At 33.7% G+C, this 24,398-nt stretch overlaps 1 protein-coding gene across 8 annotated transcripts in view; it reads left to right on the forward strand.

Annotated features, from left to right (window-relative positions):
- The window catches only part of LOC108596153 (guanine nucleotide exchange factor DBS), a 47,577-nt gene that overhangs the window by 5,862 nt on the left and 17,317 nt on the right, over nt 1-24,398 (forward strand). For 4 of the 8 annotated variants that reach the window (XM_017981651.1, XM_017981648.1, XM_017981653.1 and 1 more), the window contains 9 exons: nt 809-1,358; nt 1,425-1,515; nt 2,994-3,227; nt 3,289-3,438; nt 3,493-3,605; nt 8,495-8,717; nt 8,788-9,096; nt 9,158-9,367; nt 21,041-21,223. In XM_017981651.1, coding sequence (XP_017837140.1) covers nt 809-1,358; nt 1,425-1,515; nt 2,994-3,227; nt 3,289-3,438; nt 3,493-3,605; nt 8,495-8,717; nt 8,788-9,096; nt 9,158-9,367; nt 21,041-21,223 — 2,063 coding nt within the window. Of the gene's footprint in view, nt 1-808; nt 1,359-1,424; nt 1,516-2,993; nt 3,228-3,288; nt 3,439-3,492; nt 3,606-8,494; nt 8,718-8,787; nt 9,097-9,157; nt 9,368-21,040; nt 21,224-21,958; nt 22,114-23,840; nt 24,024-24,398 lie in introns of those variants that run through there. The other 4 variants (XM_017981656.1, XM_017981657.1, XM_017981649.1 and 1 more) reach the window with 4 other exon arrangements.

A 24,398-nucleotide genomic window follows, 5' to 3' on the forward strand; every position in this document is an offset into this window, starting at 1 on the left:
TATTTAATTAAAACTATTTACTCATTGACTTTAAGTTATAGTACATTTTACAAAAATCTCATCGGAAAGGCCCCGCTTTGGCATTAACAGATTTTGAGTATCACCTATCATTCCTATATATGTAGATAGAAATCAAAGAACGCATTCAATTTGAATTAGAGTGTAATTCACTTTGAATTAATTCAGTTTGAATAGCAATTTAAAGGCAATTAATTTAATATCTTTAAGAATGTATTTGAGCATAATTGAAATGCTGATTGGGAAAAATTCAATGCTTTCAAAAATATCTTAATACAAGATGAATTAATCAGGCGAACCATTCACTACTGAATGCATTCCATTACAACCCTGATATATGTATATAACTAAATATATATTCATTAATACTTCTTATAGCCCCATGCCCGTCCGTCTGATTGTATATTGGAGACTATAACAGCTAAAGCAGCTTATTTCTCGTCTCCCGCAAATTATTTCCTTAGTTTGTTCAAGTCTGTTCATGCCGAAACTTTCGAATAACTAACTTAAGAGGTTTATTTCAACATTTATATTGACTATATAGATAGTGTGATGCGCTTGCTGACGTTCCATTTAAACATCGCTTGCGAAAAAGGGTTGTGACTCGTTAACAATGCCCTATTCAAAGCATCTGAAAAAGTTTTCAGCGCCAAACTTTAATGCGTGCTTGTCAATCTAAAATTTGGAGTATTTAATCATAATTAATATGATGTATTTATATTTATATTTAAAGTATTAGTTTTTCTTGCAACTTTTTTTTAATTTTTTGAATATTTTCTTTTTTTAATAGATAATGTGGAAAACGGTTTGGTCGAATCTCAGGCTGTTTTAATGACCGTCTCACAAACACAAATGCAACAGCGGCAGCAACAGCAGCAATATAGCCAGCACATGATAGAATCTCAGAACTCAGTTAGCAGTGGAGCTTCCACACAGACGGTGTTCTTTCAGTCAGTCACTAGCTCACCAGCGTATGCCAGTCTTGAATCAGGAATATTGCAGCATACAGCATCGACTATTAGCAGCAACTCAACAAATTCTCTTAATTCCCTGGGTGTGACCTATGCTGCTGAAGCGCTCAGCGCACAAAGATCTGCCGTACAGATTAACTCATTACTCGAATACATAAGTCCAGCTGAAGCAGTAGCTACTATGAGTGGAGAAGGCGTGCTCAATATTGCAGACGTGGCCGATTTGCTGCATCCACAGCATGCTATTATTACTGGTGGCCGTTCACAAGACGGTTGCCCCTTAATCATTTTTCCCGATAACAATAATTTTAATTCTCTTGAAGAAGCTGACTATCAGAAGCTCATATTGTACTTAAGTTCAGTGCCATCGTAAGTGTTGGTTTTTATAACAACTTATGATCAGGTTATTAATTGCATTATATTTTATATCTTTAGACTCCAAGATGCCGATCTGGGCTTTCATCTTATTGTTGATAGACGGAAGGATAGATGGACTTCTGTAAAGACAGTACTGCAGCGAATATCGGTAAATCTTTTTGTTTTGATTCACTTCACTAGAGATGGGCTACTGATATCAATTAATTTCGAAAATACTGCGAAAGTTAACAAGCACGGATAAAGTGGTCTGCATATTTATTTGACAATCATTTTCTCTTTGCAACTTTATTCCTTCAAGGAAATGTTAACAATAATATAAGCTTGTTAGCTGCATTACAAATTATTAAAAAATTATTAAACTAGTATGACTATATAGCTATATAAATATTTAATAAATGTAGTAACCAAAGTTTGTTTGTCGAAAGGTTTTTTTTTTCAAGTCAATAATTATTTTTCCAAAATAAATAATTTTTTTTATATTAGATACTTCTTTCAAACATTTTAGTTCAAATTCTTTGTCATTAAACTTACCATGAAAATATATTTAAATTAAAAAAAATTTTTAAAAATTATCAATTTTATTGCCCCTGATTTCTAATTAAAAAAAGTCACCCAATTAAAAGTTATGCTTGTTCTAAGCTATGAAGAAATTTAATTGTGCAATTTTTATTTTAATATTTAATGATCCTACCTAATACCTTTAATCTGTTTATTTAATCAGTAATCTTGGTAAGCTCGATGACAAAAGATAGCAGCAGTTCTAATTGAACTAAAATTCCTTAGAAAGAATATTTATCTGTCGACTAAATGGCTATATTACTGTAAGCTTTAATAATTTATATATATCTATATATGAGAGACTCTATTTATATTTATTATTTTTATTGCTTTTTAAAATATTCCCATTGACATCATTAAACTTTAGCATTCTTTGAAATCTTTCAAACCTGTCAGCAGTTTATCCCTTCGTCCTGAAATACTTTTAAAACATGTCTTTTGAATAAAATTTTGGGTATCCAACAAGAGCAAATATTTCTTATAATATCTCACGATATGTAATATGACGACATGCATGCACTGCATTTATGTTTTTGGCACAAAAACTAATTTTGGACGACTTTCATTGAATGCGTCACTACGACCTCGATTATTGCCATACAGAGAACTCAATTCAGCGACACATTCTGGTTGAGATACCCAATTCGAAAGTTGTGAAAAATAATCCAAGCAAAATCTACTCTTGAAATTTAAATTTTTTGGACGAACTGAAAACTTTTAGGTGTTCAGATTCTGAAAATGGCGCTAGAAAAACTGCGAAAACTCAATATTCGAAAATGTTTATACATATTTTATATAGACAAAATATTCTACTTTGTAGAAATAAATATTATTAAAACAAGCTTTTCGTAAAATTACTTATTTTATATTTTTTATCATATGCATAGATCATATATATATGTAAAATGTTTTGCAATTTAAGATACCAAGATATACATACATACATAAGTATATGAGTATAACTTTTAAAATCCGCACGGACATGATACAATAGAGTGACAAAATAGTATTAATAAATTTAATACCTATCCTTAGACTAGCAATTAAAATTAATATTTTTCAATTCAGATATATTTCCCAGGTATAATACATGTCGTTTATGTACTGCGCCCATTAGGTCTTTTTCAAAAAGCTATTTCTGAAGTGAGCTCAAAATTCTCCTCTAAAGATGAATATCGCTTCCGTCTAATAGTCTGTTCCACACTCTCGGATTTGCACGAATTTGTTGACAATTGTCAACTAACTTCCGATATGGGAGGCTCACTAATCTATTCACATCACGAGTGGATACAGCAAAGAGTTGTATGTTACTTTATAATTTCAACAAGTACTAATAATTATAGAAATATTTTTTTTATTCTAGTCATTAGAAAAGTTTTCCAGTTTGACTCATCAAGTTTCTGCCGAACTGGATGTTTTTATTCAGGCTATACATGATACGGAGTTTCCAAATTCTGTAGAAACAACAAAAAAGCTTTTGGAAGACCAGGGCACGGATTATGCCCGACTTAAGGTTACCTAATACATTTACTAGTTGATTTTAGCACTAAAAATGTTTTTATAACAGGAAGAGATATTGGCTGCAGCTAAGCATGGCGAAACTCTCTTGGATAAAATAAAAGCAATTGAAGAATTAAAGGAGTTTTCTGAGCGAACTGGAAATATAAGCGCCATTGAAAGGTAAGTACAAATATATGTAGAGGTGTTATTGAGTTGCCCTGTTTTAACATTCTTCAGTTGTCAAAAGAATATATTTATGACCCAGTCATACCGTTGATTTTCTATCAAAGAGAAAGAGATATACTAATTCAATAAAACGGAATACGAATTTGCTAAAACGATTTAATTGGTTGACAATTCAATTCCAAGTGAATGTTTCCAACATACATGTAATTTAATCATATTTTAAATTATTGAAATTTAGAATATGTATAGCAATTATAATTGCTCATTGTCAGCTAGATAAAATCATAGGTAACAATGTTTATTCTTACGTTACATAAAAAAATTCCTATCGGGTTCAGGTCTAATATAGTGTCTAGCGCTGCTTGAGGAGGAGAACGTATGCATCCTGTTACGGTCAGGCAAGCCAGTCTTTGGATCTTTTGGAGGTTTTTGAGATGGGAGTTGGAGTTGGCCACCTCCCACCACATCAACGCTCCATAGGTCAGGATGGGCCTAATGACTGCAGTGTACATCCACTGATTGATGTACAGTTACCGTCCCCACCTCTTCTCAAAAGTCTTCTTGCATATGAAGAGGACTTGTAGTGCTCTTTTCATCCTTTCCTCTGAGTTTCTCCGCCAGGATACCTTAGAGTCCAGAATTACTCTAAGGTACTTCGCCTCTTTTGATAGCTGGAGCTGCGTTGGAAGTTTGAAGCTCGGAATCTTGTATTTTCGTGTGAGCAGTACGAGTTCGGTCTTTGTGGGTTAATTACACATACATGCATAATTCATAACATTACCTTAATAAAAGCTTGTTGCTCAAATTAAATTTTAGGCCCCTACAATTAGCACAACATACATAAACAGATTTATATGTACAGTTGTTGATAATAGCACAACGGTAAAAAATATTTATTTGTAATTATCACGACAAATCTTTTAAATATTAAAAATATGGGTGGGATTTGCAATTTATTTGATGTCAATTATGAACAGTCGACGATAAAAGAAAATAATTACAAAAACTATTTAATATTTATTTAATTATATTTAATTTAAAAGTATTTAAAAGTTAGGTTTTTGTTTATAAATTTGATGAGCTTATAGATCTGCTAGCTTATTAAATCTGGGTTAGTGTTAATTATTAATGTTCAAAAAAGTTAAAATAAATTGTTTAGTAATAAAATCAGATGGTCTGTGTTTATAACAGAATCAAGTTTGTTGTAATCAGCATAGAGTACTTGAAGGGGCTCATGCAGTGAATAATAAGTTGAGCAAACGTTAAGTGATAAAGGAACAAAATTTCAGGTACCTAGCAGGAACTCAGAAATTAAGTTGACTCAATAAGTATGAGGAGTCAATTTCCCTCTTAACTAATTTAATCATAAACATGACGCCTAACATAATCCGGCGGTTACCTAAATATGGGAGATTAATTACAAGTCGTCTATTATTAGTATAAGATGGTAGATCAACCGTTGAAAACCAGTTAAAGCCTCGCAAAGCAAATAATAAAATTTTTTTTAACAGATTCAATATTATTCTGGTGGTTCGAGTATTGTGGAGACCAAACACAAGAGCCATATTCCAAAATCGGACGAGCAAGAGATGTATAAAGTAATTTAGTTGTGTAAGGGTCATCAAATTCATTAGTCCATCGTTTGATAAAGGCGAGAACTTGAATTGCCTTACTGACAGTTAGAGAAACATGCTTGTCAAACCTTAGCTTACTATCAAGGAGAATACCTAAGTCATTTACTTCTGTTAATCTATTGAGAGGTATCTGATCAATGTTGTAGTTAACTATGTGAGGCGAGTGTCTATGGAAGGACATTACTTTACATTTAGAACAGTTAAGTTTAAATGAATTGTATCTACACCAATTGAAAATGCGGTCAATATCTTTATGCAATCTATTACTCTACTAGTACTCTAGTAATACATAATATGTCTCCAAACGATAGCCATAGCTTCACGTCATCAGCATACATACAATGTTTGAATGCACAATAACAGAGGATCATTGTTAAATAGGTTAAAAAGCAACGGTCCAAGGTGACTACCCTGAGGAACACCAGACGTCCTAAACACCGGCTTGGAAACCGCCGACTTGAAAACTCCTTTTTGAATTCTGTTAGTTCGATTATTAGATACTACCCAGCTCAAAATATTCTTTGGAAATCCAATCATAGTTCATTTATTTACTGGAAGACGATGATTAACGGAATCGAAATGCATTAGTTGAGAAGTGATAATTTATTCAAAGAGTTTGGGTGTAGCAGACAATTTTGAAATACCCCTACAATCTCAGAAAAAAAAAACATTTTTTGTCCTTTATGAGAACATACACAAGTTCAGTTTTATATTATATCCCATTTTGTAATTCTGAATCTTTTTATTTCCACTTGAAATAATCATTTCCGTTCTCGAAAAGAACATGACATTAAAACTATGAAAAATTAATAGAAATACCAAAGGGTATAAAATGTTAATCAAAACAAACAAATCCAATCCCAATTCAAAGATCTTGTATACATACTTAGAGGTCTGCACGGTGCTCGGCTACATTCATATTGTCAAAGCAATAGAATGTATTCAAATACAATAAAACTAGTGGGCTTCGCCCCTACTCTGATCGCTTTTTTTATATGTTAAACTAAACTCAAATTTAGTGTCTGCCTGTTTACCAGAGAACGGTAAAGGTGGCAATTTCGAGCACACGGACATCATCCTTTGAAGAGCAAGCGCAGGACCTTACTCGCACACACAACAAAAGAGTACAAAAGAGCCACATGCATGCACAAAATGCCGACGGTAACTTGGTCTGCGCTGACCAAACACTCGGTTGTCTGACCAGCCATGAGTTTTGATTTGCTGTTAATAAGCTATCGGTTTGCTTGTTTCTCGTTTGCTTATATATGTACATGTAATTTGATGTGAACGAATTCCTATGAACATAAACGCATGGATATATGCGTCTATTTTGCTATTGATTACATTAAATTATTTATTACCAATTATTTTTATTTGTTGCTAAGGCAATAAGCAGGGCAATATAATAAAAACAAGTGGACGTATTAAATTTGGGCGCAACCATCTTTCATATACACTTCGACTTTCGCAGCAAACATATACACGCACTCGCAAACACACACATACAGCTCAAGCGTCACAGTTCGTTTACGCTGTAGCGTCAGCAGACACAGTCGGCATCGACGTTTATATGGCGCGTCAGCAAAAGCACTATCTGTCTATATTGAAAATTAAAATGTGAATTACACCTAAATTCATTTTCGATTTTTTTTTTGTTAAATATAGTGCGTGTAGATCGTTTTATTCTAACATTTGCGGGGAGGAAGAAGGAAATAAAAAATAAAAGTGATTTGGTTTGCGTATAGTAGCGCCTACATACAAAATTTGGGAGAAATTTAAGAAACAGTTGCTCATACATCCAGACGGACTGACCGATGGACATAGCTATATCGACTGAGTTTGTCTTGCTGACAGTTAGAACAAAACAAAAACAGGAATACAGTTAAATAGATAGACCAATTAAGAAAAAGTGATACATTACAAGCTTAAAATTTGTTTGACTTTTTTATTTTTGACCTATAGGAGGACCCGCTGTGCACCGAAAGCATTCGAACGATTAGAGAGTTCGTGATCACACAATGTGCACTCGTTCATTTTATTTGATTTGGAATATAGAGCAGTCGTAAAAAACAATGAGCGAAGAAAATAAAACAGATAACAATTAGTGTACATGTGTACATAGGAATTTACGTTGTACCACTAATATAGGAATTTACGTTGCTAATAATTTTAAAATTTACCAATTTTAAAAATTTTAAATTAAATAAACAAACAACTTGATTTTGTCTACAATCCCATTAACGGTGTTGTAGGTAAATAAGCTTACCAAAATTTGGAATTAAATAAGCAACAAATGAAAAAACCGATTGTTGTTCAATGGTTAGCTTTAAAAAATTTCTGAACAAACTTATTATAATTTAAATGTGGAATAGTTGTCACATACTTTCAATGGCAATTATTCTGTGGCAATTATGAAAATTCAGCGCTGAAATGCTCTCAGCGGAACTCAATTTCACTAGTCATTTCTATGTCAAGTTCTACAAACTTTGTCGTACCAAAGAGTATACAATACATACATAGAAGAATAAGCCATGATCTACATTCCGTGAAGTACCCATTTTTTTTCGTAGCGGGTGTGGACGAGCATAACTAATTCTCAATTGTGTAGTCCACATTTTTGTTTTTATTTTGTGTCTACACAATGCCTCAACGGTGCCGATCCTGTATCGTTTTATGCTTGCTTTTACTTATACATACATAAAATTTTGTGTATTCACTTTTTCTGTCGACGTTGTCATCTCTGATTTTCACGGCGATGCATTTTAAAGTCAATTGAACTACTTAGCAGTAAAAGCGGAAAGACTGTATTTTAGAGAAAAAAATGGGGGTTAACGTAATTCCCAAACCAAACCGAATATGTAATATGTAAATATAATTAAATCATAAATTGTGTCTCTTTATCTTATTTTATACAAGTTGTCAATGGACAAATATATGCATATTAATATATTAACTCTCTATTGTTTTTATGATGTTACTCTAATATTCACACATACTCACAGTGCCAATGTATATATAAATTTTTATATATTTTGTGTTAATAAATAATGTAATCATAAAAAATTGTAAACTTTACCGTTCATCTCACTCATCAAGATTATTGGCGTTTTTGTGTCTTATCTTTCTATTTGCGCTCTCTTTATTACTCCTGCTACTTCTACGTCAATGTACACGAAATGTTTTTTATATAACTTTCTTGACAATGTGTCAACATACAAAAATGTTAACGATAACAATGTCAATGAACAGAAACAATGCAGGGCAGCCAAAACATCGACAACAAATTATTTATCATCAACAATATAAATTTAAACAACCTCAACATTATGATGATTGTCGCGATTACCGTAGACTACTGGTGCAACTAGAGGAAACCGAGCGCCGGTTTGATGAATTCTGGCGTACACATTGCAACAGACTCGAGCAATGTCTCCATTTGCGTATGTTCGAGCAGGACTTTCGAGAGCTGCAGGTGATTAATTGAATAGGCTAATATATCTAAAATAAATTGCATTATTTAAAATTATTGTCCATTATTGTAGAACATATTCGATGGTCATATGAAAACTGTTGCATTTATGACAGAGATTGGTGAAAGTGTGAATCGCGTTGTAGCACTAATTGAAGAAACCCAGGAATTTTGTTTGTTAATCGAATCGGACATCCAGAATGCAAACAAAGTTATTCAAAGTGGGCAACAGCTCATAGGGTCTCGAGGTGTGTACCCCTGGGAGATAGTGCAGCCAAAATGCGATGAATTGGAACGAGTGGGAAAATTAATTCGAATGCGCCTGACCAGGAGGCTCGAGATCCTAGCAAAGAATAGTGAGCTTATGGAGAGAGTTGAAAAGGTTAACTTTTTAATCAATAGAAGAAAGGAACACATGCCATTAATACCTAATTAATTTATAGGCAAACCAATGGTGTGCCAATGGTGTCGAGTTGTTGGCTTCGCAGCGTATTGAGAAATGTTCGGTGTCGGAGGACTTGGCGGAACAAAGTTTGCATGAAATACAAGCATTTATCGCATCTGCTTCTAATTTTAAATTATCTAGTCCAAGTGAATTCAAAAAAATATTTTTAGAGAGCACTACTCCAGAAACCAAAGCACTTGTATCTCAGGTGAGTCGACGCTTCACAACTTTTTTTTATTATTTATTTCTTCAAGTATTAGATTCCTAAAACATTCTTTAATAAATTAAATTCATGTTAACATATAATAATATATGTATATTATATATTTATTTAAAAATTGTTTAATTTTATTTGAAAAAAAAACAATTATAATAATAAAAGATTAAAAGTAAAAATGGGTATTTGGGGAGGTAGCTTCATCATTTATAAGGATTGGCAATAATATTGGTATGAAATCTAACAGAAGACGACTAAAAGTCTTAATTTACAGTTGAGTTATATAGTGAGCGGTCAATACAATAAATTTGGGCGCAACTAATCTTTATATACACAATGACTAGGGCATCGGAGAAAACTCACAAACACATCCACACAAAAAAGCTAAGATAAGATACTGAAATTTTCGGCATCGGTAGTGAACATAAAGAAGCACTTTTTTAATTTATCTAATTTAATTTAATATTTTCCCGTTAAATTGTATTGTCGATTTGATGAAATTTAAAATAAAAGCGTTTTGGCTCGAGTATAGGAGCACTTACATACCAAATTTGCACTAGCTTTTTTAGTCTCCGAGTTCTCGTTGCTCATACATCCAGACGGAAATGGCTATATAGACTCAGTTTATCTTGCTGATCACGAATAGTATACTTTATTAGGGTCTGCCAAGACTCCTTCTCCCTGTTACATGCACAACTTCATAATACCCTTTTCCATTTTTTTTTTTGATAAAAATGTGAATAAAAAATCGTTTAACTACAAATATTTTCTTAATTCAAACGGGCCAAAATTATTATTATGCTGTCAAATACGATACATATAAGAACAAACATACGTAATTATTTTTTCTCAGAAAGCCCCAGATTGTTAGTTATACTCTACGAAACGTAGAGAACTCATTTAAATTTGTTACACAAATACTCATAAGCAATACACACAAGCAATCATTTATAAGGATTTGATGAATTCCTTTATCTTAATTTTACATTGTTAGGTTTTTTTAATTGACGCGAAAATATTTAAATGTGACTAAAATATAAATCATGTCAAAAATTTTTTTTTTAATTTGTGCCATGTATTTATTTTAAGATTGCATCAGCAAAATTCTTACATTGAAATTTTGACTTTATGCCAAAAAAAAAAATGACCTTGGGACCACAGTGCATTGACTTACAATTAGTTTGGTTACATTCTACCAACTTACCGTTGTACAGTTGACAAATTTAAATGAATTTATTGCTGTATAGGTAAGATTTGCAGGATTTAAATGACAGTAGGTTTTATTATATTATTTGTATATATATAAACAAGTTTGTCCTGAAGAGCCCAATCCATTAGAAAGCAATTGCAACTTTAAAAAAAAATTTAATCAAAACAAATTTTTTAAGGTGCTTCACAAAGGTAAAGATTTCCACTGAGAGATTCGGGAATCTTAAAAAAAATTGCTTTCAGGAACGGCAAGAGATAAGATCTGCAATTTTCACTAAATATCTATAAAAAATATTTTACGGGCTTGTGCATGTTCAGATTTCAAAAATCTCGTCGAAGTGCCGGAAATCTGGGAAGCTTCATATTTGTCCCTATAATAATTAATTTTACGGCAAGTAATAAAAATGTAAAATTCAAAAGTTTCCCTAAATAATAATGAAAATTATTTAATGAGTTCGACGTGCTCTGAGTTAGAAAATGCCGCCGTGAAATCCGAGAATGCTAATTTTTTCAATAATAATTGCTTTCACAAACGGTAATAGATAAAAATGTAAACTATCTAAAAATCTAACTTTATTATAATTCCCACATAAGGAAATTAACATTCGATCGATGGCTTTGTAACTTAATTTAAAATTCGAATTCGCATGTTTGCTGAAAAAACCGTTGCTTTACTTAATAATACTCATTACCTCGCATTGGCGAATAAACTATCCTTCTCATTCCATCGCCAATTTATACTAGCCGTACTGAATGATTATGGACCGGTTGACCTAAAATTTAAAATCAACTTCTAATATACGAGATGATGTTTAGGTGACAGAGCCCTGTTCGATGTGAAACATCACTTGGATCACAGATTGAAATGCAAATGTTTGAATATAACACTAAGAATATATAATATTTAGAATTTGTTAGTATTATTCCCTATAGAAATGTCGCAATAGTAACTTGAGTTTTATTTTTTAGGCGAAATAATCATTATTTTCAGAGATATATATAAAACATATGCTTTTGCTCAGGTTTTGGTTAAGTATCAAAATATAACTTAAAATTAATAGTTTTTTATGAGATAAATAACAATGACAAATTAAAGTTGGGCGCCACCAACTTTTTGATACACTTTGACTAGGGCTAGATATTTAAAGATTTTTGTACTTATAACGTTTTTTTTCGATTTGCGGGGGAGGGGGGAGGATATAAAAAAAATAAAAGCGTAGTGTCCTGGATATAGGAGCACTTACACACCAAATTTGGTTGCTCTAGCTCTTATAGTTGCTGAGAAACACGCACTCATACAGACGCACGGACGGACAGACGCATATGGCTATATCGACTCAGCTCGTCAAACTGATCAAGAATATATATACTTTATTGGGTCTGCCACGCCTCCTTCTCCCTGTACATACATTTGCACAACTTCATGATACCCTTCTTCCATTTTTTACAAAAATGTCAAGGTGTATAAAAATTCAAAATTTATAACCAATGTTAAAATGCATAAAACAACCTTTGAGAACAAATTTTGGTGCATTTCTTGAGTTCTCAAAGTTACTGGAAGTGAATGATTTTTTTGATTGAGAAGAATAAAATAATCATTATTCAATAAAAATTACACAATAATGAACATTTTTTTTTATGAATGCACACTGGACGAAAAGCCCCTTTTTTTTGGTATAAAGTCTAAATTTTCATGAAAAACTTTCTTGATTATGATTTTATATTTTTAAAGCAGATACTCCAAGCATTTTAAATCGGTAATATAAAGTTGTATAGTCGCAACACTGGCTTTGAACCAGGGCGTCAAAGTCAAACATGATCTTAGCTTTGTTTACACTTGAACTTTTGAAATTTTGTAACAGTTTAAAGTTGTATAATATTTTGTATCAAATATCTTTGAATTATTTTTAAAATGAGAAAAGAAGAGCAAGGTATGTTTAATATAATCCTTAGTAAGTATTTTTTTATATGTGTAATTTATTGCTTATGAGCCTTGTTTTTGTTAAAAAGTAAACCTGAGCCCTCGTGTATTATGGAGTAGAACTTACACGCCGCCAATTTGTGCCAAAAAGTAAAATACCATGCTTTGAAGAAAAATATACAGTTTTATTAGAGGGTAATAATCTTATTTGCGCATTTTTCGGATAACTGAATGTATTGGAGCTACCTTTTTCTTCAGCAATTTAGAGTTGCTAAAAGAATGGAGCAACAAGAGAGCTGAAATGTATATTTCGAATTGTATTTTCGGTCAACTCGGGCTTTATTAAATTAACTTAAATAAGAGAACTAAAATTAATTGAAAAGCCAATAGATTTCACAATTATATGCGAATATGTCGAAATGCTTCCAATTTTAAACTAATGGCTTTTAATGAAATGATCAGCTAAACTGTATCCAGAAGGGCATTCAACAAATGGCAAAGTAAAAGTTCCCATTCAGATTATATGGAAGCCTGCTCAAGACTGAAAAAAATAATGGCAGAACAAAATTCATCTGTAATGATTAATTTAAAAGAACTTTTTAATATTTTAGTTCTTTTGTTAGTAAACTATTTTAGTAAAATGAATTTAAATAATATTTTGTGCTACATTTTAAGAAGCAGCTCATTAAAAATCAGAGCTGAGCTTTTAAAATAAAAAAATTACAAATCCAAAACTTACGATTACTAACACCTGTATGAGGTTTCAACACTCTACCTTTATTATTATTCTTTTTATATGAGCGGAATGGTGCGTTCATATTTTGAACACACTATTACTTACAAGTGCACAAAGTTATATTACTCTATTCTACTCTACTTTTCAGTATCAGTCTGAATGCACAATGTCAACAGTTATTTTTTTTAGAGATTTCACAATTTGCTTGAGCCAAAATTTTCAGTCTCTCTAAGATCTCAAATTTATAATTTATTTATTTATTTTACAAGACTACAAGACTTTGAAAGCATTTGGTATGTGGTATATATATTTTGCTTGCAACTAGAACTCCACTTAGTCAATTTTTGAGTCTCAGAAAAAAATGTTCGTATACCTGAATCAAATGGGTCAGTTAAACCGGTTTGACCACTATCTCTGGAATGTTCTCTTTTGCATTTATATGAGTTTAATGGCTCTGACACATTTCATCCTACAAGATTCTACCGCTTACAATCGAGTTGCAACATGTTTGTCTAGTTTAAAAACTAGATATCCTTACTTTTGCAAAAAGAAAAAACCAGTTTGCAAAGTTGCAATCGTAAGAATATTATTAAATCAACACCCAGTGTGTATTCGTTGCATCATAACTTTTATTATTTAAGCAATAATCGATTGCTTTAATTTGAAAATAAATTCAACAGTGATAATTTGAGATTTCCGGTCGTAAAAGTCATATTTATAAAGGAAAATTCAGCTTTCGTTGAAAATTAAGAAACTAAGATATTTTTGATTGAATTTTTGGTGAAAATTTCAGCATTTTAGCTCTTTAGCTCTCTCTCTGTTCTGCTGTAGAGCGATCACTCGCTGATTATCACCCATAACCAGTTGGAACAAACTCTTTTTGTATATATTTAGAAAAAAGATGGTACCGAACAAAACCCCTTTTGTTAAATATTTACGGATAGAAAGATAATTTAAGTGTAGTTTATAAGAAATCTTAAAAGGGCGATTATTGAATTGATTGAACCAACATCAGATTCGATACAAAAGCTTATGAACAATACAATGCTCTGTTACAAAGAAACTGGTTTATAGCGCATTTTATGTACGCTGTCTTCTCTAGATGCCAATGAACGTTGTTGAGGAAACGCTTTTTTTTATACACTTTGACATTTTTGTAAAAAATGGTCCGTCCTTCCGTCTGTATGATTGCGTGCTTCTCAGCAACTATTAGAGACAAAGCAACCAAATTTGGTATGTAGGTGCTCCTAAATCCAGGACACTACGCTTTTATTTTATTTTTTTTAAATTTCCTCCCTCCTCCCTCGCAAATCGATATAAGGCAGTAAAGAAATCTTTCAAAATCTGAAATAAATCACAAAATTGCCTAGTCAAGCTTTCGACCGATCAGAACGATCGGATAAATAACTTAGAAATTATTTACATTTCGATTTTGAATATAGACAGCGGAGTGCACGTGCTGACGCGACAGCGAACAGCTGTGACTCGTCCGCTGTTTTGTGTGTATGTGTTCATAAGAGCATGTGTGTGTTTGCTGCGATGCCCTAGTCAAAGTGTATCTAAAAGTTGATGGCGCCCAACTTTAATTTTTCCACTTGTTTTATTTTGAAACGCCTATAATATTTGCTCATCTATAGTACTTTATAAATATCATAACTAAAAACATCTCATTTCAATGAGAAATCTGTTTTTTGATCAACTATCAATACTATAACATGACTTTGAGTGAAATTATACATTAATCAGTCAGTTTAGTTACACACGTTGAATGGAATTTTGCAAAAACTGATAAAACTGGTTTGTGGGAGTCTTGTGAAAAGCTGAAGATGCACCTAAGCCAAACTAAAAATAGTGAAAGTAGCTTTTAGCCTGATGTTATCCATTACATAATCAAATGGCAAATGTCACGACATCGGCAATTGCTTAACATCTGACCTTGAAGCCATATGTTACTCAATTGTGTGTCGCTTATCAATAGTACTAAAAGCAAGCATAAAGCTAATTGCTTTATGGGATGGCCTACCTATGTCAATCTTCTTTTGTAATCTTAAACCGGCAAAGAATAATGCCGCCTTTAAAATCAGCCGCCTCTGAAGGTCCATCGTCACCATTGGGCCACCAAAGAAGTTTGACAACCTCATACAATGCTACTACTGCCAAGGGTTTGGCGACAACTAATTCTACTGCCTTACTCACGCCTGCGTTAAATGCGGGTCAAACCACAGCACTCACGAGTGTACAAAGGCCCGGAATGTTCCTACTAAGTGTGGCCAGTGCAGAGCTGATCAAGCAGCATCATACAGGGGCTGCAAAGTCCAAAAAGATCAAGGAGCGACACGGTCCCGTATCATACTCAGGAATAGAAACAACAAAAGCAATACCAGGGATACCGAAGACCAGTAGCCAAGAAAGTCCACTAAACGCCATGCTTATTAGAATGGATGCAATGATGGACAAGATGATGGCTCAATTCTCCCTGCTCACAAGTCTCCCCACCTCCCTCACCCAGATTATCAACAAGGATGCAACCATTTGCATAACCCTCTGGCTTTAGTAAGAGTATGTCCAAAGTTAAGATATACCTGAAAACACACCTTGTCTCCAACTTCTATCAGCAAAGCTACTTTAAAATTAATGGCTACGAGCTCGTCCACGCCAATTTAACGGAAAACGCCGAGGCGGAGCAGCCGTTCTGGTAAAAAGTGGGGCGAAGTTTTCAGACCTTCCCCTATTGCAAGAGAGCTGGGCATAATGCGCAAGTATTATGGGCGCTCCCGGCAAATTGTATCACCCTGCTAGCACAAATCGCCTGCCTGGCTAAAAACAGGAAACTTTCCTACACAATGGAAATGCGCAGAATTGTTATCCCCAAGCCCGGCAAACCCAACAGTGAACTTGGGTCATATCGCCCGCTTAGCCTGTTGACAGTATTCTCCCAAATACTCGAAAGAGTATTTTTGCGCAGATTACTGTCAAAAATGGAAGACAATAGTTTGCTGCCCGATCACCAATTCACATTAAGACGCTGCCATGGCACTGCAGAACAGTGCCATCGGTTAGTGGAAAGAATCTTCCTGGTACACGTGAGTAAACAATACTAATCGGCGGTCCTACTGGACGGTCTAGCACACAGGCCTACTGTACAAACTAAAAAAGGCACTTTCTGCTCCGTATTATCTGTTTTTAAAAGCGTATCTGCACAGAAAAAACTACTATGTACGGTGCGGAAAAGAGTACCCCAAGGCATAGCGGGAGTACCACGGCGGACATACTGGTCATCACCAGACTTTTAATTGCCACCTTTGCGAATGAATCAGCGTTCCTGGCAGTCGCTATCAAACGGACGGCATCGCTCATAGTCAAAAAAGAACGCATATGAGGAATGGCTAAATGGTAAATGCAAACAAGTCCACGCAACATTTACCAAAAGAAGAGAAAACTGCTCAGCCTTAACCAAGTAGTTATACCCCACTGCGACACAGTGAAGTATGTGGGGCTTACCCTCGACCGACGGTTTACTTGGCGCCCCCTTTATCCTGGCGAGTTAATCACAAATCAGTCACAGGTTACGCCAAATGCTCATTGGAAGAACATCAAAGCTTAAACTGAGAAACAAGCTTCTTCTATACAAGGCCATGGTCAAGCCGGTATGGAGTTAGCTCTGGACTCAAACATTGCGGTCATCCAGGGGCTAAAAATTAAGGCGATACGCATTATAACCGGAGCGCAATTCCTCACCACCAACAAAGAGCTGCACAGTACGCTGAAGATCCCTTGGGTGGCGGAGGAAATCCAGCCAATTAGCGACAAATACTTGGAGAAGTTTTCTAATCATGGCAAACCGCTGGCTATCAATCTGCTGGACAACAGCTCATCAATAAGGCAACTAAATAGGTATCACTCCCTGGACTTGCCATTTAGACACCCATCTAAGGCATTCCAATCCCTACCCCTAATGTGAATCGTGAATTCCAAATTTCATAAGGAAAATTTCTATAGAAGGCAAAGAGGCAAAAAGGCACGATCGGTGGATAAACTACTGAAATGGATTAGGCACCGCCCGTCATTCGTATAACGTGATAAATTGGAAATTATATTCAATGTCAGTCAGAGAACGGCATGAGCTAAAATCACCATGTTACTTACATGGTGTTACCCACACAAGCAGCGCGATTTGCCGGCTGTTGCTGCCCGAACAATATTTCGTAAGCCTTTACAAGCCTTTTGCGTGGGTAAACCAAAAAGGCTCGAAAATGAATTTGAGGAAACACAAAAAAGAGGTCATACAATTTTTTGCTTGCCTAATCTGCGCGACTCTTTCGCTACCTGCTGTTGCGTCGGCGCGGCTGCCAGAGCAGACAGAGCGAGACAGCAAGCGAGATTTTTTCTCGCTATTCTTATATTCCTGCCGATCGTATTTTGTGAGCGCGCACATTTTCTTTTGCCCTTATTTTTCGGCACTTGCAAGTACCCAGGCTTGTCTTGTGTATATGAGTAAAAGGCTTATGCATCTGTTTTGCTTGCGCGCGTATTTACCCACACCCATGATTTGCGAATGCCACCATGATGTCAAAAAAGTGCCACCCCTGCCGTTCTCTGATGTCAGTATACATAACAATTAAAAAACAGGTCCAAACGCTTTTGAGAATTTATCCAAGACTCGTTATTCAAATTTATCTCGGCACACTAGAACGATAATTATGCGATTCTAATAACTAACGACTATTTGTAAAAGAAAACCTTTAAGTCTTAACTTAATTTTGAGAGTTTAATAACAAAATATTTCCAATTTATTTGACTAATGATTAGTTTAATTTTTAAGTGTTCATTGTATTCTCTATTTGAAAGCTATTTTATTTAAAATACTAAAATACCATACTAAGAATTGAACATAAGATATTGAAAGCAAACAACTTGTTAGGAACAATATTATTATTGGCTACTTTTCAGAATTTAGGCAAATGAAGTATGTAATACTACATACTATCTATGTATTATTAATCTTGTGACAATAGGAAGTCTTTTTCACTTTATTTATTTAATGTCAACTATGAACAGTCGACAATAAAAGAAAAGTAAAAAAAATTTTTGTTTTTAAATTTGATAAGCTTATGAATTGGGAGTGTTCAACAGACCCAACATTCGTTGCAAGGGTTGGGGAAACCTCAAAAACCCAATCAGGTATGGGTTAGTGTTAATTATACATAGTTAAAAAAGTTAAAATAGACCTTTTAGCAATACAATCAGAGGCCTCTGTGTTGATAACAGAGTAAATTTTGTTATAATCAGCACAGAGTAGTCGAAGGGGTTCATGCAGTGAATAATTAGATGTACAAACGTTATGTTATAAAGGAACAACATATTGAGTGTACCTAGCAGGAACTGAGAAATTAAGTTGACTCAACAAGTATGAGGAGTCAATTTCCCCCTTAACTAATTTAATCATAAACATGTTGCCTAACATAATCCGGCGGTTAGCTAAATATGGGAGATTAATTACAAGTCGTCTATTAGTATAAGATGGTAGATCAACTGCTGGAACCCAGCTAAAGCCTCGCAAAGCAAATAATACAAATTTGTTTTAACATTTTCAATACTATTCTGGTAATTCGAGTATTGTGGTGACTAAACACAAGAGCCATATTCCAGAATCGGACGAGCAAGAGATGTATAAAGTAATTTAGTTGTGTAAGGGTCATCAAATTCTTTAGTCCATCGTTTGATAAAACGGAGAACTTGAATTGCGTTACTGACAGTTAGAGAAACATGCGTGTCAAACCATAGCTTACTATCAAGGAGAAGTCATTTGCTTCTGCTAATCTAATGAGGTAACTGATCAATGTGGTAGTTGACTATGTGAGGCGAGTGTCTATGGAAGGACATTACTTTATATTTAGAACAGCTAAGTTTAAAAGAATTGTATCTACACCAATTAAAAAAGCGGCCAAGATCTATATGCAATAAAGTACTACATAACATGTCTCTAAACGATTGGCATAGCTTCACGTCATCAGCATACATAATAGGTTAAAAAGCAACGGTCCATGGTGACTACCCTGAGGAACTCCAGACGTTACAGACACTGGCTTGGAAACCGCTGACTTGAAAACTACCTTTTAAATTCTGTTAGTTAGGTAATTAGATACCCACTTCAAAAAATTCTTTGGAAATCCAGTCATAGTTAATTTATTAATTAGATTTATTAATTTATTAGATGTTGATAAACAGAATCGAGTGCTACTCTAAAGTCAGTATAAATATCGTCTGTCTGCATTTTGTTTTGAAAAGCCTTAACCACCCATGAAGAAAACTCAAGTAAATTGGTGGTGGTAGACTTTTATTTCACACAAACGGTGTTGGTAAGGTGATATAATTGAACAACAGAAATGCATTAGTTAAGAATTAATAATTTTTTCAAAATGTTTAGGGGTAGCAAAAAAATTGAAATACCCAGATGCTTACGTAAATTTTAGGGTCATTCTTATGTAATGGAATAATAAATGATTCCTTCCAGATTGAAGGCAGTTTATGTAAAAGTAAATTTATGGAACCGGCGCAATATCTAAGTACGCAACCTGGGACGCCATCCATTAAATTTTGTTCACGCAATATCGAATCTTCGGTAATCACAGCCTCTGTAATAAAATTAGATTTTTGTATGTTATAAGGGTAGGGTGTAATTAATGAGTCGCTAGAGACAAGATAAGTTGTTTGAAAAAAGTCTCCAAACAGGTCGGCTAATGTCTGATTACTTTTTGACGACGAATTTTCATATGAAACTGAATTAGGTATAAAAGAAGATTTACGTTTGGAATTTAAAAAATTATAGAACTTTTTAGGATCATAAGCAAACTGATGCCGGCAACGTCATAAGTAATCGTTAATAAGTTAAAATTAGAATTGGCAGTGGAATAGCGTGAAAAATCAACACTGTTCCCTGTACGCTTTAATTTTGTAAAGTATCGCGATTTTCTATTTATATTAAACAACTAACTCTCGGGTGAACCGAGAACCGCATTGTTCAAAAAAGTTGTTAATGGCATGAAAAATAAATAAAGCAATTTCCAAGTTATTACTGACATAAAAGTGAGACCAGTCATGATTTATGATAAGTGCTAGCTGAAGGATTTGATACAAATATTAGATCAAGAAAACGGTTGTTGCAATTACGAACATGATACACATATTTCATTAGTGAAAGATCAAGTATGCTATTTAGGAACGCATGAGAGCTAGTATTATTAGTAAATTATAAACTGTGATACAAGATACAGGTGGTAAATTAAAATCTCCCAATACACATGAATAATCCTTATCAGAGAGCTTAGTGGATATTAATGGTATATTAGATAAATTTTCATTATAAATTGAAACATCCGATAGAGGTGGAATATATGAGCAGGTAATTAGTTTTTTGCATCAATAGTAGGCTTAGTAGGTTTAACTGTTGGAAAATTTCATTTTCGTAGCGATACAGTTGGTCTGCTTTTAGTTTTAAATGTAAACTTTTTAACAAGCAAGTCTTGTGGCCAGAAAACACTCTTTCACCGTGAATATCACTATTAATATGCTAGTTGAAACAAACTAAAATTGCCAGATCAATTAAATATATCAGAGATAACAAAAAACAAGTCCGTTCACAGCAAAAGCTAAGTACGAATCAATAGGTCATGACCAATCACATGACACTTGATCATCACTTTTTCTAACTTAATCATAATTTTTTCGTCAAAAGATTTCTGGACAAATATAAACTTTTTTTCATAATATATTTACTTTCGAGCTTAAAAAATTTAAGATTTCCTTACAGGTATTGCAACGAATTGACGATGTGTCTCTTATGTGCGATAAACGAATTGCTAGTCTGAAGAAATTAGCTCTGAAACCTCCACGTCCTGTGCAGCAGGTAACCCCAGAGCCAGCTGTGCCTCTGCAGCCACCAGGTGGAGCGCCGCATCTGTTGCGACGTAAGCAGAACAAGGTGAGTATAGCTGGTAGATATTACATTCCATTTAAGGTGCTGATAGCTGCTAAACATACATTTTATTGTAACGCTTTAAGCGATATGATGGAAGGATACTTGTTAACCACTGACTTATTGGATACGAGCGAAACGCTACAATCAGTCCAATGTTATTTTTTCGAATGTACATGAGCATTTTCTTTTTGTCTTTGAATTTGTTGTACAAATCCAAAGATGACCGTGCGAAGTTCACACGCAGCCTTTTAATCTGCCCAGAGATTGAAGTTTAGTGCTGAGACCAATTGTTTTGCCACCGCAACCTCCATAAAATACAAGACTAACAATGCCAACACAGTTTAGTTAGCGTGACAACTACAACTCAAAATTTCACTTTTGCTGGCTGCATAATCGCTTTGTGGATTACATGCGTTCAACAGATATATATATATATATGTATACATACATATATTTATGTAGCTAGACCTGGCTATACCTGCATGTTTTTGCTAACCATTTCAAAAGTCGTAAAAGTAGCAAACGGTTAACTTTTATAATTGTTCAATGAACACCATCTAAAAGCCGTAATTTGCAGATAACTTGCCGTTAAAATCCAAAAAACTTTATGTCGGATATTTACTTAGCTTTTAAATCGTATATAGTAATCTTCCTAACTTTTGAAATTACAGAGAGAAAAATAAGAAGTAAATATTGATTGCGGCGCGTTCGTTTAAAAATATGTGTTCTTTTTTTCAGTTACGAAGCACAAGAAACGGCATGTTGCACATATATATGAATGTATATATATTTGTGTACATAGTTGCCTTTTCGGAAGAAGAAAAATAAAGACAAAAAAACCCAAAGATCAAAGAACATATTAATGTTACTTAAACCTGCCCATTCTCTTTCCTTCAAAGACCGTAACAATTATAATTTTATTAAAAAAAATTAAAAAAAAAACACTATTTAATAACAAAAATTATTTCTTAGTATTAAAATTGATTAAATATTAAAAATTTAAAAAAATGTTTATTATTATTACATGTTAATTTTTATCATAAAAATTGAATTTAAATATCTTTTTAATCAAAGGACCCAGACATTAATACTTTTCATTTGATATATAATACGCATGTATAAATGCATGTTCACATGTATAATTTTGATTGCTCACTTTAAGAAAATATATAAGTATGTATGTAAGGTCGTGCATTCTGTTCCTGCTACCCAGGTTTCAGTTGAAAGGCCACTGAAGCAGGTAATGACGGACGTAAGATGCAACTTGTCTGCAGACTCATTAAAAAATTATGTTCTTGAAATTAAAAAGATTCACAGATGTATATGTGTATATCTAATATATATATAATTTTAAGTACATAATTTTTATACACTTTGACATTTTTGTATAAAATGGAACAAGGCTATCATAAAGTTGTGCAACTGTATGTAACAGGGAGAAGGAGGCGTGGCAGACACTATAAATTTGTATATATATTCTTGATCAGGGAGTCGATATAGCCATGTCCGTTTATCCGTCCTTCCGTCTGTATGTATGAGCAACTGTTTCTCAGCAACAATTAGCGCTGGAACAACCAAATTTTGTATGTGGGTGCTCCTATACCCAAACCCAAACGCTTTTATTTTATTGCCTCCCCCACCCCTGCAAATCGAAAAAAATCAGATTACATCCATTGTGGGCAATTTAAAAAATATTTAAAAATCTGAAATAAATCACAAATATGCTTTGTCATGGTTTTGATCAATGCCAAAAAACCGATCGGGTAAATAACTTAGGAATTATTTACATTTCAATTTTCAATATAAACAGCAGGGTTCGTTTGCGACTCTCTAGTCAAAGTGTATATAAAAGTTGATTGCGCCCAACTTAAATGCATCCACTTGTTTCGCATTAGGAAGTCGGCTGCTTACTTTTTATAGAACACTCATTCTTACAATTAGGTTTGCATTGAAGTGCTCTTAATGCATTTACATAAATGTCAAAGAGTATACAATAGAATGCAATTGGCTTTTAATATCAAATAAAAAAAAAGTGTTGTAATTTGGACTCATTACTTCTATGTATTAATGATTACAAGAAAGTCACTTCATGTACGTGTATAATATGAACAGAAGAGACTGAATCGATTTCTCTATTGGCTTAAGTGGCCAAAGACAACGGCTTTAAATGACGATTATACTGTACAATCGAAAGACAGTCGCACGTTAGGCTAAAACTAAAATTAAATTCAAGCGGGTTTCGTGTCTGCCATATCAAGTGACAAAGCTGCAAATTAAAATGGTAGTTTTATAAATATATATAACTGTTTGTAACACTCAAAAAATTGCAGACTGCAAATGAAAAGTCTTAATCGTAGGCCAGGGCTCATAAAACTACAATTTTGTCAAAAAAAAAAATGTATAGTATATATATTATATATGTTTGCTAGGACGTTCTAGTCAAAGTGTAATTTTTTCTTATGTAACATATTGTGGTAACATTCATATTTGTATCTGCTGAAATTTCAGTTTTTTCATAATCAAATCAAAAAACAGCACACCAATATATGTACAAGCATAAGCATAATTGGTACATATTTACAGGAATAAGATTATTTTTTTACTGATAGAAGATTTTCAGATTTATTCGCAGTACTCCTCGCACTCGATCTTGGAATAAAATCGATTTAGATTGCCGCCACACACCGATGCCATAAATTCTTTGCACACTTTACCTGCAGAATGATAATACCACATGCGGGAAGCAGCTTTGCAGTCTCCGAACTTGTTGGGCATGCTGCACACCTCTGTTAATATATTTAATTCGTAAATGAATATTACATAATAAAAATATAATAACCTGCGCGGTATAGAAAGTCATACACGCTGAAATCTGCATTTGAGATAACTACAAATGTCACGAGAAGAACCAAATAGAGAGCTGAGTTAATCATTTTAGCTGATCGAGACAATGCGTTAAACTAATTAAAACAAGAGGCAAAACTATTGTAAAGCCATTTTGACAGCAAAATCGCTAACAGCATTTCCAATTAAATGATTCAGCTCTTGATTGATTACTAAAATCAGCAGCTGGAATAAAAGCTAACTATGCAGTCGTGCAATAAAACAACAGGGGATTGTTTTCTGTGATTTTACTTTCGCTTTGTGCAAAGTTAGTGGTAGATGTGAAAATTAATTA

The sequence above is a fragment of the Drosophila busckii genome, chromosome 2R (genome assembly GCF_011750605.1).
Source record: "Drosophila busckii strain San Diego stock center, stock number 13000-0081.31 chromosome 2R, ASM1175060v1, whole genome shotgun sequence".
In the NCBI taxonomy this organism is placed as follows: Eukaryota; Metazoa; Arthropoda; class Insecta; order Diptera; family Drosophilidae; genus Drosophila; species Drosophila busckii.